This window comes from Melopsittacus undulatus, chromosome 8 (assembly GCF_012275295.1).
Source record: "Melopsittacus undulatus isolate bMelUnd1 chromosome 8, bMelUnd1.mat.Z, whole genome shotgun sequence".
NCBI lineage: Eukaryota > Metazoa > Chordata > Aves > Psittaciformes > Psittaculidae > Melopsittacus > Melopsittacus undulatus.
Genome location: NC_047534.1, coordinates 14,596,192 through 14,611,305, shown reverse-complemented (window position 1 = coordinate 14,611,305; position 15,114 = coordinate 14,596,192). Strand labels below are relative to the sequence as shown.

At 37.3% G+C, this 15,114-nt stretch overlaps 1 protein-coding gene and 1 long non-coding RNA gene across 5 annotated transcripts in view; one reads left to right on the top strand and one right to left on the bottom strand.

Annotated features, from left to right (window-relative positions):
* Positions 1-3,721, top strand: part of GRIN2A (glutamate ionotropic receptor NMDA type subunit 2A) — a 169,105-nt gene extending 165,384 nt beyond the window's left edge. Inside the window, exon 13 of the mRNA XM_005150701.4 lies at positions 1,419-3,721. Within this exon, the coding sequence (XP_005150758.2) occupies positions 1,419-3,206 (1,788 nt within the window). The 3' untranslated portion in view covers positions 3,207-3,721. The remainder of the gene's footprint in view (positions 1-1,418) is intronic.
* On the bottom strand, positions 1,348-14,899 carry LOC115946755 (uncharacterized). Of its 4 annotated transcripts, none has more exons than XR_004549900.1 (6): positions 12,096-14,899; positions 11,861-11,962; positions 10,028-10,152; positions 9,316-9,387; positions 2,448-2,636; positions 1,348-2,034 (listed from the first exon to the last, which is right to left on the bottom strand). It is a non-coding gene; the product is annotated as an uncharacterized lncRNA (long non-coding RNA). The 4 variants fall into 4 exon arrangements; XR_004080790.1 differs by lacking the exon at positions 12,096-14,899 and adding an exon at positions 3,045-3,151 and having other exon boundaries at positions 11,861-12,087; XR_004080787.1 differs by lacking the exon at positions 12,096-14,899 and having other exon boundaries at positions 2,448-3,151; positions 11,861-12,087.
* Between the last annotated feature and the right edge of the window lie 215 nt (positions 14,900-15,114).

Sequence of the window (15,114 nt, the reverse complement as noted above, 5' to 3'; positions counted from 1 at the left end):
TTTTCTCCATTGGTTTATTCTAGGGTATGAATTATCATATGCCAGGATAATCAGTAATCATATGCTGAAAACAAATAGATGCAAGGGAAGTTATGATGAAGAAATGGTAGAGCTGCTCAGATGCAGGAAATGGATTAATTTCCCCCCCCAAAAAAATCAACTGCTAAATTGGTGACAGACATCAGCTCTCATTTTTGTGCATTTCTTAAACAAGTGGATTTTAAATGATAAAAATATACTGGGATACTTTTATATGCTTTTCTTAATAGCAAATTTGAATAAACCATATGAGGTCAAGCACAAGTTTCATTTATGTTTGGTTAGGCACTAAGAAAGCATCTAACCAATAATAAATTATAACTTTACCAAACCTGAACTGCATTTATATATCCAATAAGTGATACCTGTTGTAAAATAAGGGAAGTGTGTGCTTGTTCTTATATTCTTTACAAATTAGTTGGGTTTTGTCTTTTTTTAACACCATGGTTTCATTATGTAATTGATTTTGCTGGATTTTTTATATAGCTGAGGAGAATAGAAAATGGTACTAAAATGCTTAATTGCTTTAAAATGTGCTGAAATTTCCCTGTTAAGTAAATTGGACTGTATTGGAACTGCATTAAAAATACTCTGCTCTGTTCTCTTGGGCATTGTCTAGAAAAGCATATGCACTTTAACCTCCACATTTTACATTTGAACCTTATACTTTTGGCCTTTTACATATGAAATTCTCCTAATCAGTGTGGGGGTGTAGAGGGGTGGGGGAAGTACTCGTTTCAAGGGCAAATGTCTGAGAGTTGCAAGTACACAGGGCTGGAAATGTCAATTGAACTCACAGGAGTGACCCAAGATGATGGAATTAAAAGATGGCTTCAGCCTTTTGCTCAAAATGAACTCAAATTCAGGGTTTAGAGCTGGGTTGTTTTTTTTTTTCACATGGGATAGGAAATAGAAAAGCTAAAATACAATAGCTAGAAACCTTTTTATTTCAGTGACAGTGAAGACTATCTTAACTTCAAAGGAAATAGCCTCACTGGAGGCTTTTCTAGAGGGGTAGCTTAATCACTGGTTTAAAATAGTAGTGTTTCCATTACTGAAAGTTAGTTACATTTTGTGATGAGACCAGGGAACATTTTGGCACCCTTTCTAATCCTTTTTTTCTGAAATAAGTAGGGGAGGCCAACATTGGGCACTGGTATTGAAATACTGGTAGTTTTTCTCCTTTAAAGCTCCAACAGATATGGCAGGAATCATTCTCTCATACCAGTGGAAGTAAATGCTGAAAGGACAGACAAGTACTTTAATCTTTCCAGTCATTAGATAAACAATGTTTATTTTATTGCTAATTAAAAATAGAATGGAAGTGTTTAAAATGTACACCTAGTGATAATATTTGTTTTGAATTACTCATATTACAGGGTATTTACAGCTGCATTCATGGAGTACACATTGAAGAAAAGAAGAAGTCTCCTGACTTTTCTTTGACTAATTCCCAAACCAACATGTTAAAACTACTGCGAACAGCAAAAAATATGACCAATATGAACCCTTCAAGAATTAACTCCCCCAAAAGAACAGCTGATTTTATTCAGAGGGGTTCCTTGATTATGGACATGGTCATGGATAAGGGAAACTTGATATTTTCTGATAACAGACCCTTTCAGACAAAGGACAACTTTTTTGGTGACAATATAAGTGAACTGCAGACACTTCCTGGCAATCGACACAAGGATAATCTTAACAACTATGTTTTCCAAGGTCAGCATCCTCTCACACTGAACGAATCCAATCCAAACACAGTAGAGGTTGCAGTAACAACGGAAGCAAAAGCAAACTCCAGACCTAGGCAGCTTTGGAGGAAATCTGTTGAATCTTTACGTCAAGAATCTGTACGTCAGAGCCAAGGCTCCCAGAGAGAAGATGGGTCAGATGAAAACAGGCAGCTTTCAGTGAAAAGCCAAAGATACCTTCCAGAAGAGATCATCCATTCAGACGTATCAGAGACATCAAGCCGAGCTACTTGCCATATGGAATCTGAAAACAACAAGCACCACAAAACCAAGGACAATTTTAAAAAGAGGACAGTAGCATCAAAATACCCAAAAGACTGCAGTGAAGTGGAACTGACATATCTGAAAACCAAACAGAGCTCTCCACGGGATAAAATCTACACGATTGATGCTGACAAAGAGCCAGGATTCTGCCTGGACACACCTCAGTACATCGAAAACATTGTCCTTCCAGAAACTATAGAGCTTCCTGATGTTTATCAAGATCACAATGACAACTACAGGAAAGCCGAACTTGCTAACAGGACTCCCTCACATAATGAAGAGAGTCTTCCAAATAATGACCAGTATAAACTTTATGCAAAGCACTACACTTTAAAAGACAAAAATGCTTCCCTAGTTGACATGAATGATAGATATAGACAGAATTCCACCCACTGCAGGAGCTGTCTTTCCAATTTGCCCACTTATGCAGGACATTATTCAAGCAGATCTCCTTATAAATGTGATGCGTGCTTGCGGATGGGGAACCTCTATGATATTGAAGAAGATCAGATGCTGCAGGATACAACAAACTTATCTCTTCCTGAAGAAATATATCAGCATAGTTGGTCACAAAACAATGCCCTGCAATATCATAAAAAAAACAAGTTGAGGATTAGCAGGCAACATTCTTTTGATAATATTGCTGATAAGTCCAGGGAAATTGATTTTGGAAGACGTTCTCGTAGTATAAGCTTGAAAGAAAGAGAGAAATTTCTACAAAGTAGCCCATATGCAAGCATGTTTAGTGTTCCCTCAAGCAAACTGTTGAGCAACAAGGCCTCACTTTTAACTCACACTCTGGAGGACAGTAAGCGGAGCAAGTCCTTGTATACTGTTCACTCAGATGATAATCCCTTTCTGCACTCGTATCATGATGACCAGCACTTATCTCTTAGGCGAAGTCCAGCTGATCTTTATAAACATTCATTACCAACAAGAGGAAGAAATGATAATTATTTAAGGTCATCCATAAAATCTACAGCATCTTACTGTTCCAGGGATGGTCGGATCCATAATGACATGTACATTTCAGAGCATGTTTTGCCTTATGTTGCAAATAGGAATAGCTTGTACTCAACTCCAAGGGTTTTAAATTCCTGTAGCAATAGAAATGTGTATAAGAAAAGGCCTAGCCTTGAATCAGATGTTTAAATTTTCCATGAACACTTTATTTATAGGGGAAAAATAGTTGCCACCATCATAGAGGGAGAATTTATCCTTTAACAGTATCCTGATATGGCAAATGATACATAAACCTCTCCCTTTCCCAATGTACTTCTGTACATGAATAAGTAAACTAGTATGCTCTTACCTATCCTTTTAAAATATGTCTTGTTGAAAAGGATTTAAAAAATAGCCATTTATGTATGCTTTATATATAAATGGCAAGCTTCACTGAAATAGCTCCAATATATGTTGGCAACTATGCTGTTTTGTATCTAATTATTTTACTATTTCGGTTATTATTCTAATTTATGTTGCTAAGTATCATTCAATGTACTTTTGTCCTTAGCAATGTTTAATGATTTTCTAGTACTGGATAAGCAATATGGTATGCATGTAGTATGACACAGACAAAAAGAATTAGGAATGCATTTGCACAGAGTCAAATACAAGACTCTAAAAGAGAACAGAAAGGTAGACTTTCAAAAATATATTTGAGCTTCATAATCATTTTCAAAGCCAAATATAAATAATATATATATTAAAAAAAAACAAAAACAAAAACAAACTCCAAACCCCAGAACCTTAATAAATGAAGTGCAGTGTTTTAGCACAAGATTAGCATATTTATTCTAGACTGACAGAAAATAAATGGGAAGGTGGCAGGCCCCAACATGTGAACTTGCTGTGAACCAAAAGGAAGCCCCATGGATATTGGTTAATGTTAATGTACAAATGCTTTTCTTCTATTGCACATGCACTTACCATTGCAAACTAAGTTCATCAAAAAGTCTGCAGTCATCTTGTTAGAAATTTCACAGCTGCCTAATCCAGAGTATATATTTTTAGATACCACTATATGGCACTTCCTAAGGGGCTGTGGACTTTATTAGTAACCTTGAGGCCTAATGTGTACCTAAGTTTGCATTTGCCCCTTCTTGGTGATTACTCAGGGCTGTATAGTATTTCTTTTATTCCTTCTCTTCCCAAATCAAATCCCAACCCACTGTAGTTCTTTGTTCATAGTGTATTAGTGACATCTAATTAACTGTATGTTAATAGCTGTTAATACAGTATCAAACACCGACAGCCATACAGTCAGTGTGATCAGTGAGGAGCACAATACCATTTATTTGCACACAGTGAAGGATGAACACGTTCTGAGGGACTTCTTCCTTCCAGAATATTGTGCATATTTGCTGAACATCAGACCATGTTTTTTAACCTCTCTGATCTAGTCTGTTATATAGATTGAATATATGCATACATAACTAAGGAGAACCATCTTTATAATCGCCTACCAGTATGCAGAGATATTCACATAGCAGGGGTGCATTGTTATATGACTTCTGGTAAAGATCTGTCAGGTTATTTCACAAAGGAATTGTCATCTACACATCCCTTCTTAACCCTACTGGAAAAAAACCCACTAGTTTTTTAAGCATAAGGGAGTGTGAAAGGGAAGAGAGGAAGCCTTTCATGAGTAGACTGTACAGCTGTACATTTAATTTAAGCTAAAGAAGGAAATCTAATTACTCATACACTTAAATACTTGAAAGCATTCAACAGGTGGTGCTCTACCATACTCTGCTATTCTGAGATTTGCTTTAGGTTTTTGTGTAGAGGAGGTTTAGATTATTCAAGCATTATTCCCTGCATTTCACTGAAGAATAGTGTGCAGGGAAACCATTACCACTGTGTATTGGAAAATGTGAACATTACCCTAACTTTTCTCTAAACTGACACTCTATCAATAGCATTTTGCCCACCAGTATCTGCATGCCAGAGGTGCAGGATGCAAGCTGTTTCATTTGGTACAGCACACTGCAGAGCAGAGTGGCAAATGGCAGGTAACATAAACGATGTAGAGGGACACAAATTCTTGAATTTTGTTTACAATTCTGTTACTAAACAGCTTTAAGCCAATTTTAACTACCAAACAGTGCAGAATGAGTTCTTAATATTTACAAATGTATTTGTATGTTCACCATCATGGTGAAGGATGATAACTTTGATGGAATTAAATGTAATGAGATGTGGGCTTCTGAGTCATTTTCCGGCTTCTAAAAGTCCCAGTATACTTTATTATAAGTATGTTTGGAAAGCATATCTGTGGGTATCTGTGCACTTCCCAGAGCAAATATATTTTGAGTATTCTTTATTCAATGTTTGGTTGCAATTATTGACCCTGATTCACAGGGTATGCTTTCTGGTTCCTCACTGGATGTAGTTTTTTATAAACAGAAGATCCTGATCTGCCCTCAGAGAAATTCACCTTTCTTAGGTGAAGTTGTATGAGCTAAGCAGGACTAGGGTGTTTATTAGATGAATACTACTTTTCATGAGCCAAAACCTTTTCCCAAAGACACAGATATACTAGTTGGCTTAGATCCTTCCTACAGGAAGGCAAATGCAGTGAAGGCATAAATATTGTTGTAATGAGTTTAATAAAAATATTTCAGGCAAGTTTTAATTTCCAATCCAAATCTCAGTATATTAAGTAAAATCTTAAGTATTTTGAACTGTCAGGTGTGTTTCAGCAGATATGGTATTTGGTATATCATACCAAAACCTGCCATGCAATCCACAGAGTTTCACCAAGTGAATCATGAAACTCAGTGCTAGGTAGCTCTTGTTTCTCACAGCTCAAAATATTTGCTGATCATTCCAAGTGTTTTGAATCACCATCAATATCTAACTATCTAACTAGACACACACAATTCAATATATATACAAGTACTGTATATGAAGTGTTTGGAAAGATAAATTCCCATTAACAATATTTTGTAAGTGAACTGTTCAGATCCAAATGTAAACATTCTAAACCCAAGTGGATTTATCCTTCTGTGAAATGTACAAGCAAATTAGCTATAAACTCATATATTTTAGTGTTTGCTTTTTCTGATTTGAGCAGATTTCTGGTGACTGTAGAGATTTATTATTAGTTCCAAATATGCCATACAACCACCTCCCCTAAACCAAAAGAAATTAGAGACAGAGGGAAGACTTGATAAGGTTGCAGGGAAGACTTGATAAGGTTGCACAGCAGTTGTTCACATGGAAATAAAAGATGCTGCCTTAAAGGAGGGGTGGGGAGAGAAACAAACAACAAAACAACAAAACCCTCAACAGATACTGAAAGTAGAGGGAATAAGGATCTGCATGCATTTGTTGTTTTGATCTTGGTATATAACATGAGTGAATAAAGGGGGAAGAAGAGGCTAAATTGTAGGGTTGTAGGTGAGTAGTTGGTGTGGTTGAAGATGTATAAAAGTAAAGAAGAAGAAGCTGAGAAGTTGAAGGAAAATCTTCAACAGTAGAGCCACAAGCCACAGCTTGTGAGGCTCAGCTGTAGAATGCGTGGAATTCTGAGTATTGCCTGAGCTTTGTTAATGTATTTGCACTGACTTTCAATTAAACTGAGATCAAGATTTTCTGTATTTCCCTCTCTCTCACTCTAGCTGCTGCTATTCTTGAAGAGGAGAAAAGAATCTTCCTGCATAAGTGACCATCCTTTCTGTACCTTTCTGGATGGTGCTGGTGACTTGTTACATTTTCCTGATTACAGCTCTAGCAGTTTGTTGGTCATTCCTATCACCAAGATTTCACGTGACTCCAGCTGGAACTGAATCAGGCTGTAAATGATATGGTCCATTCTTGGTAGCATGTCCTGTAGTGTTACACTGCTCCTGGACGACAACTTTTGTGGAGGCAGGATATTGAATTGCTGAGGAATGGAGTAGGTACATGGAGGTAAAAAACAGATACGTAGACATACCTGCCTCTTGCTTTTTTCTCTTTTAAAGACATTGTAGAACTTATTCATGTTTTTGTCTTTCCCTTTTCACAACAGTAAATTTGCCTTTTTCCTTTCAAATGGGTTTTGTGTTCTGCTTGTGTTTCTTAGAGCAGTGTAGCCATCCATTAACTTAATGCATGGAAATAAGATATTTTAATATATAAGATAAAATTAAGGAAAATTAAGAGGTTTTGTATTTCTGGAGAATTTCATTTAATGTTTTTGCAGTTTTTGCTCAGGATTCATTATTCTGTTATTTAAGGAGTCTGGTTAGGAGAAGGAGTGATGTGGACAAACAGAAACCAAATCACCACCAGCTCATCATGTTTTGGCAGCGTCTCATAAACACCTGTCTCTGTGATCTTTCAGGAACACCTAGGAGATGAAAAAAGGCTCACAAAGGAGATCAGGAATGTTTGCTTTTTCCTGGTGAACATAAATCTTTCTACATTGTTTTAAAGGAAGAAAAAGCTAGAGCTGTGTGTCTAGCTTTGGGTTTCAGTGCTGGAAGGTTTTCTGTTGACAGTGGGGAGAGAGAAGGTTCCCTCTGGATGGTAGTTTAGAGCAGTGAAGGCTCAGGAGCAGATATCTGTGTGAGGTGTCCTGAAAGGTTTTTCCTCTCTCCATTAACTTTGTAGAAAGCATGGGCTTCTAACTTATCTCAGTTAGGTGGGCTTAGAAAAGTAATGGTCCAGTCATTCCCAGCCTCAAAAACCCACTCGTTAGATCTGCAAGTGAGTACAAAGTTAAACCTTGCAGGTGCATATAGGTTCCTGAGCTTCTGCAAGTAGTTACTAAGGTGGCACCTGAAATACAAGTGTCAGGATCTATTCCTTGCAGAATAACTTGCTGCTTTCATATTCCTGCAGTGCAGCATATGCATCTTAGTGATGGGGAAGATTTTGGTAGTATTCCTTCCCTTGCTCAGTTCCTCAATATAAAACAGGAATTGTGGTATGAATCTAAGGGTCTAAGAGTCAGCTTGGATTTAGGAAGAATTTAAGAGGTGAATCTTTTTTGCTGTTTTACACTGCATTTAAGATGTTTTATATATAAAATCTAGCAAAACCAGATCTTTTATGGCAAAATACTCTGCTAGTTAATACAGCAGAGTACCTCTGGCTTGGCTAGATTGTGTTAGGTGTCAATAATCACATCATGTGCTTCTTTCAAGATGGAGTGTCATACATTCCCTTGCTAAACCTTCCCTCTCCTAGCTCTAGTCCTGTCTTAGCTCAAAAGTCCTTTCAAAGTAGGTATTTTTCCTGTATAGGGCAATCTGGTTTGCAATGTAAAAACTGTTTTCCAGTGATACACTTAAATTGTTTGCTTTACTAATGTTATTTTTTAATCCAAACTTCCTTCCTATTGAGAGATAAGCCTTCCAAGTATAATAGTGCTGAAGGAAAGAGCATAAAGGCCTTTTAAATTATGACTTAGGATATAAGCCATTTCTCTGCCCAAACTCACCTGTACTGTCTTTTTAAAATGTAGTAGCAACATATTAGTATTTGCTATCACTAAGAGGGAACACAGTTTAATCACAGCTGTGTATTTGTTGGTGGATGTAAGTGCAAGTACAGACAAGTATGTGATATGATAGAGGAATAGCTCAACCTGCTCCGGCTGGAGTCACCTGTGAAGCTGTAGGTAAACTGGAGTCGCCTCAAGACCATCACATCTCTTCCATCGCTCTGATCATGCAGACTTTTCTGTCTCATGTGCACATGTTGTACAGAGTGTGAAATGCTTGTTGATGCTTAGCTTTCATCATGGAACGAATCCCATGTTCACTCTCATTGCAGTGTCACTGTGGTGTTTGTGGGATGGAGAGGTGGTTGATCATGCTCTCTGGTGTCTGTTGCCCTGTTAAATGGGAGCAGAAATCTTGCCTTGCTTCTGTCAGCTCTGCTGGGGAGGGTTCCTGCACTCCCTGTAAATAAGCTCATTTATGTCACCTCAGTCAAGCTTTTGATTTTTTTTTTGTGTGCCCTGCTTCTCACAACCTGTGTACAGAATATGCTGTCTAAAATTACATGCTCTTCCAATGTCCTGCAACTTTGGAAGCCAGGATTACAAGTGTACATCGCCCTGCGCTGCAGTGAGAATGTACTTAGTGCTTCTCACAGGTTCATGAGCTTTTTTATGTACTGCAGAATAGATCTGCTGTGATTCAAGCTATTTTATTTTTAAATGAATGCCAGTATAACAGCTGTAAGAATCCATTGCTGATTTTGTGATGATTTTGTCATATCTATAATTTAAGAACCAGAAATAATGTAAGTAAAATTAACTTACCTCACTATTTACCAGGTTTTTGTTGGTTTGCTCTTAAATGACACTTTTTACTCCTTTCGTTTAGTTCTTTACCTGTATTGAAAACAATGCTAAATTAGTAAAGAATATAACCATGCTGTAACATTGTCATGCAACACCTTTATTAGTAGATAACCACACTAAATATAGTATTACATATTTAAAAGAGAGATGGGTTTAACTCTCCAACTCTTAAAAAGTAGTGGTGATAAGCAGTTATACTCCTAGATGTTTTGTCCCTTCCCTTTTGTATTAGTATTTGTTTTCACTAATATATTTCAAAAATTATATTTCTATGTGCACGTTAGAAAACTGTGAAAATAAGTACCAGTAAATATTGTGATACCTATTCAGTGCACTGTAAAGTTCCAAGTGAGATGATATTTTGCTTGGGAATTGACGAAGGTTTCCTCCCTTCTCATAAATGGTACTAAGCTTTAATGTGGCCAATGATAATATTTACAGTGACATGAAATTTGAATGGAGAATGTCTTGTTTTGCACTTCTAGTACTATTAGAAGAAATTACATGATTTTTTTCAGCAAATGCATTATGAGAACACTTTTTATTTGTGCATTGCGGTACATAAGAATAGCTGTTTTGAGGAGATTTGTGTTACATCATTACTACAGGATTCTTTAGTCTGGTAATTTTTTATGGAGCCCATTTAATAATGATATTTAATGGCACAAACCTTTTGGAAATATATTTTGGCTTCTGTTTCACGTTACAAATTTGGACTCAGTTAATGCAGTCAAAGGCCCTCTCAAGTCTGCTGGGCCTCCCCATGCTGCTGTGGAAGGGAACCTTTCTTGTTCACTGTTGGGACAAGATAAGAGGAGTTGAGAAGAATGTTGGAGGGTGTGTTATGCAACATCTGAAGTGTCAATGATCTTCAAGAGTGAAACAAAAATGAAACTGGAGGTTCACAGCTCCCCACACCAGCGGGTGGTCTGTGACAGGCTGCGGGGTGTGTGGTTTCTGGAGGAAATGATAATTTATAGCTAAAGCAATTAGAATTCTACTGAAGTTTCTGAAAGTCACTAAAAAAAAAACGAGCTGTTTTTTTGTTTTTTTTTTTAAAGCCAAAGTCTTTATGTTTTCATACGAGTTTTCACGGGAAAATGGGCCAAAGAATACAATTAAATATGCAAAAGATTACTCCTATGGAAAAGGGTGTCCTGTCATCTTGATATGCACAAGCATATTAATGGTAATGGGAATAATGTGTGTAATTTTCCTGTATATTGCTATGTAGGTTGCACTATTTTGAATGATACAAGCCCGATATTTTAATTACCAAATACCACGAGAATCTGTTTATTAATAAACTTGTTAACTTAAATATATATACAGTATACACACGTGTGCGTGCATACACTTTCCAACCTAGTCATGTGTGAATCATCTCCCAAAGCCGTGGGACACATTTCAGCAGGGCTTTATTTTAATGGATTCTCTTTTCCAAACCTCCTACATCCCAACTTCTCTAGCACCATTTATTGTAGGGTTTGATACCTAGTACAGAAGAGGCTGAAGGACGCTGGGATCAGGATTGAATTGTGCTAAGGCGGGTAAACACACAGCAGAGGAGAGTTCCTCTCCACAAAAAGCTGGAAATGGCACTCACTATAAATAGCAAAGAATAGGAAAAGGATGTTTTCTTGTACTCTTCAGAAAATTCATGTCCAGAGAGGGTCTATTGGCCTGGTGACTGACTTTAATATTCTGTGTCAGCTTACACGATCCTTATCTGGTCATTTAAACACGTTATACAAGGTAGCTGAGGATGGATACCTAAAACCCCAAGTTCCGAGGAAAGATCATCTGATGTGTGCACCAGCGCCTGCCCATGCAGACTGGGTGATTTCCAAAGCTGGGTTTGCACCCAGAGGCAGTATTTAGCTGTGGTGTTTGTCAGAATTACTTTTCTGAACACACAGGCTTCTGAGCTTGCTGTTACTGGTCATGTGGAGATTTTTACCATGAGATGATTGTGGTATTCAGCGTCTTTTCTAAAGTTACAAAGCTCTAACCAAAAAATATGACCAAAAAAGAAATACCTTGGAATCATTTATGTTTTTGGATTTTTTTTTTCCACAGGGAGAATTAGATAGTTATTACTTTTTCCACCTTAACTAAGAAACTGAAAATTCTGTAGGGTCAAATTTTGTCTGTGATTCATTGCAAGTATGTCTTGGAGAAGAACTTGGAACCAAGTCCTTCATCAGCAAGAAGAAAAGTTTTGCTTAGTTCATTTTTACCTGACCAAGGTCTGGATTCCAAGTTAAGGCAAACCACCTTTTGACTTAAATAGGGAAGCGTGAGGGAGTGATAGGAGAACAGATCTTTAGTGCAGTTCACACTGAGAATTAAAAACCCCCAGACCACACCTAACGTTGCAGAAGTATGGAAGTTGTATCATGTAAAACTGTGTGCAGCTGGGATAGGAACGAGTGATATTTCTAAAAAGAACTGTTTTCAGATTATACTTGATATCAACGATAATAGTTTGAAATAGTCTTACTCATTTCAGAACGTCCACTTTGCAGTGGTGAAGAACAGCTTGATTTTTCTGTCTTCACACCTCACTCCCACATGCACATGCCCAGTGTATCTTGTGTCTTCCCTGTTGCAACCAGAAGGTACAAACAGAATTCATTAATGTGTTAAGCAAACTCCTACCTGATTCTTAATGAAGTATGTTATTTTTATGCAAAATTTACATCTATCCATTTCAGATTCTCTCAGGAGTACTTTACCTGTGAGTTAATAATATTAATTTTAATTCATTGGATTCAGATTTACACTGATCCTGAAGAGCATTTTGTGCTTCCTTTCATCCTGTGTAACTATTTTTGCTGGCTTAGATGAAACCACTGATATTTCTGTGCTGCTAAAAAAAACACCACCAGAAGTATTTTAAAATCTCAAATTACACTTTTAAAAACATTTTAACCTGTTTACTTGAATTATGTGAATTTAATGTGTTGTCCTGATGAGTCTTTGTATACATACATGTATATAATAAGCTATATACAAGCTTTATATATATGTATATGTATAAAGTTTTGGGGGTGAATGATGGGCAAGATGAAAATTCATCATTGTGACCCATATTCTAACAGTTTCAAGTAATACATTGCTATTTTGAGTTTGATTAGACATTATTTGCAGTTGAACTCTCAAAACCAAGATGTAACTGGAAATCAGTACTGGATCTTCAGCCATCGTCCTAAGACCAGGTTAGTTTAATTTTTATCTTGATAAATTAAGAATTCACGATATTAACTTAGGATTTTTCTCAGCAAGAAACTCAGTTATAGTAGTTGGAAAAGTATTCTTGTTCTGATGGGAGAAAAACCTCCAGGTGTACTAATCTGAGCTGCTTACTATAGCACTGATATACGTTGCAGTAGAAGAAATTTGCATTCTGTAAATAACATCTTGCCACAAATCTTGGAATCGTTTGATTCCATACACAGTAAATTAAAAAGCCAAACTTCTGTTATTTGCTTGTGCAATTTATCATGACTCTCTTAAGAGTATAATATTTAAAACCAAAAGGTAAGTCATAAATTTAGTTAGTTAGCAAAGAACAGCAAAGGTTTGAAGACCTCTTAACACTTGGGGAAATAAATCGGGTTGTTAGAGTAGAAATAAAAGAACACTGGTGAAATGGAAAGAAGCATAAAATAATTTTTAAGGTATTCATAGTCTAATGGATTCTTCAAAATGAAGGGTTTAGGGAACAATAGAACAATTACAAGCTAGTTTTGACATCCCAGTTACTGCCTGGTTTATTAGGTAGGATTAGCATACTGAAATGAATTTTAATACACATTTCTGTACACACACGGTGTTAACTGCCGTGTTAGAGATACACATATATCCTGCTACCCCTGCACCCCTCTGTCCCTGCCTCTGGCATCCTGGTGGCATTGGGATCTACTCATAGCACACATTGCAGCTTGAAGGAGCTGGGATGTTCCTGCTCTTCTCCCCGTGGTATGCATACACCACCTCACAGCAGTTCACCCCAACACAGTGCATGACTGAGTGCTAATACTGTATAAATATTTTAAACATATCTAAAACAAATGTTTGCTTCAAACTTTTTATGATAGAGAAATATATAATTATTATGGTTGTCTTACAAATCGTATTGTGTTAATTTTTTTTGTTAAATATGTAGAAAAACGTTAAGGGAATGGGGGACTCGAATGTCTGGCATACTGAAATGTATATATTTGGGGAAAACACACGTGCCAAGTATAACACGATGTAAAAATTGTAAATATATGAAAAAAATCATTTTTCTAATAAAGGTAATTTCTGCCAATTGATATGAAAATGGACAATGGTATCATTCTTGCCTGTCTTCCTAGTTAAATGGTACAAGATGAAGCGTCATCTGTGACTAAGGTTTTTTGTTAGGAGCTGATTTGATTTGAAAGGTATAAATAGCCACATGTTCTGAGATATCCTTTGCTATTAGAAATGATCTAAACGTGAAGATGCCTAAAGCTAAAGCTGACAGTATGCGCTTGTTGGTCCCAGTTTAACTTATTTCACAAAAGGGATGGAGACAATTAATTTATGAAAAGCTCATTCCATGTGAGAAGTTACTTTGATTTGAAAGATGCTCCCTCAGCAGAGAGAGTGGTGGGAGCTAAGCTGAGGATGGTCCATTAAGTGATGGCACCATTTTTCTGTATCCTGAAATACATCAGATGCACAAAATCTGGTAGGTCTGCATGAGGAGATCTTGGCTGTGGAAGAGTGAGAGCTCTCTGGGCAGTTGTGGAGGCAGCATCCAGCCCAAGGAGGAGGAGGAGCTGGTGTCCTGCCAGGAGCAATGCCATCCCTGAGAAGAGCTGAGGAGCTGGCCTGTGGAGTGCTCCCAGCATGTCAACACTCTCGGAGGTCAAGCAGGTGAGGATGGGGAGAAGAAACACGGGGGGTGAGAAAATGGCAGCAATGTCTCACACCTTCTATAACTTTGGTATCAGCAAGCTTGCTTAATGTTCTCCTTAACCAGGACTTAAATCAAAATGGAGGTTTTAGTGGAGCAATTAAAATCTTTCCCAATTTCTATCCGTTTGCTTAGCCAGGGGAGCTAAAGGAGCAAGGTTCCCCACTCCTACGTGGTTCTGAAGGACCCCATTTTCCAGGATGTCTCATCAACTGATGAAAGTCTTCCTTGATTTCACAAAATAGGTATAAATAAACCCTTGGCAATTCGAATAATGTTCTTTAGGGCAGTGGGATGAAAGTCATTATCTAAATCCAAAGCATCATTTCAATAAATGTGCTTCCTGGTCAATCCAAAAATGACAGGAGGTGAAAGGTTGCTTAAAGATATTTTACAGCAGAATGGTCCCATCTATTTGTTCCAAGATAAACATGACTGCACAGACATGATGAAAGATACAAAATTGGAATTCTGTCCTTAATGAGGTTTTTAATCAGTAATGACTGCTGGGCTTACTGTCCCCTGCTAGAAAGCCGTTTTAAAGGGATCCCACACTCTACTTTTATCTAAACATGATATAAATTGAAGTGTGCCCAGGTTATTGAGTCTTTATCTGGTCTTGTATCTTTATTTTTATGCAATGGACAGGCTGATCAGCTCTTCACAGTAGCACACAGTGACTGAAGAGGCTTTGATTCACCTGCAGTGGTGTCCACCAAAGGCCCAAATCAAGTCCTTCAGTCGTATAGAAGAAATCAGTCTCCATAGGAAATGGGTGATGCTGGACATAGCCCATGCAACTTGGC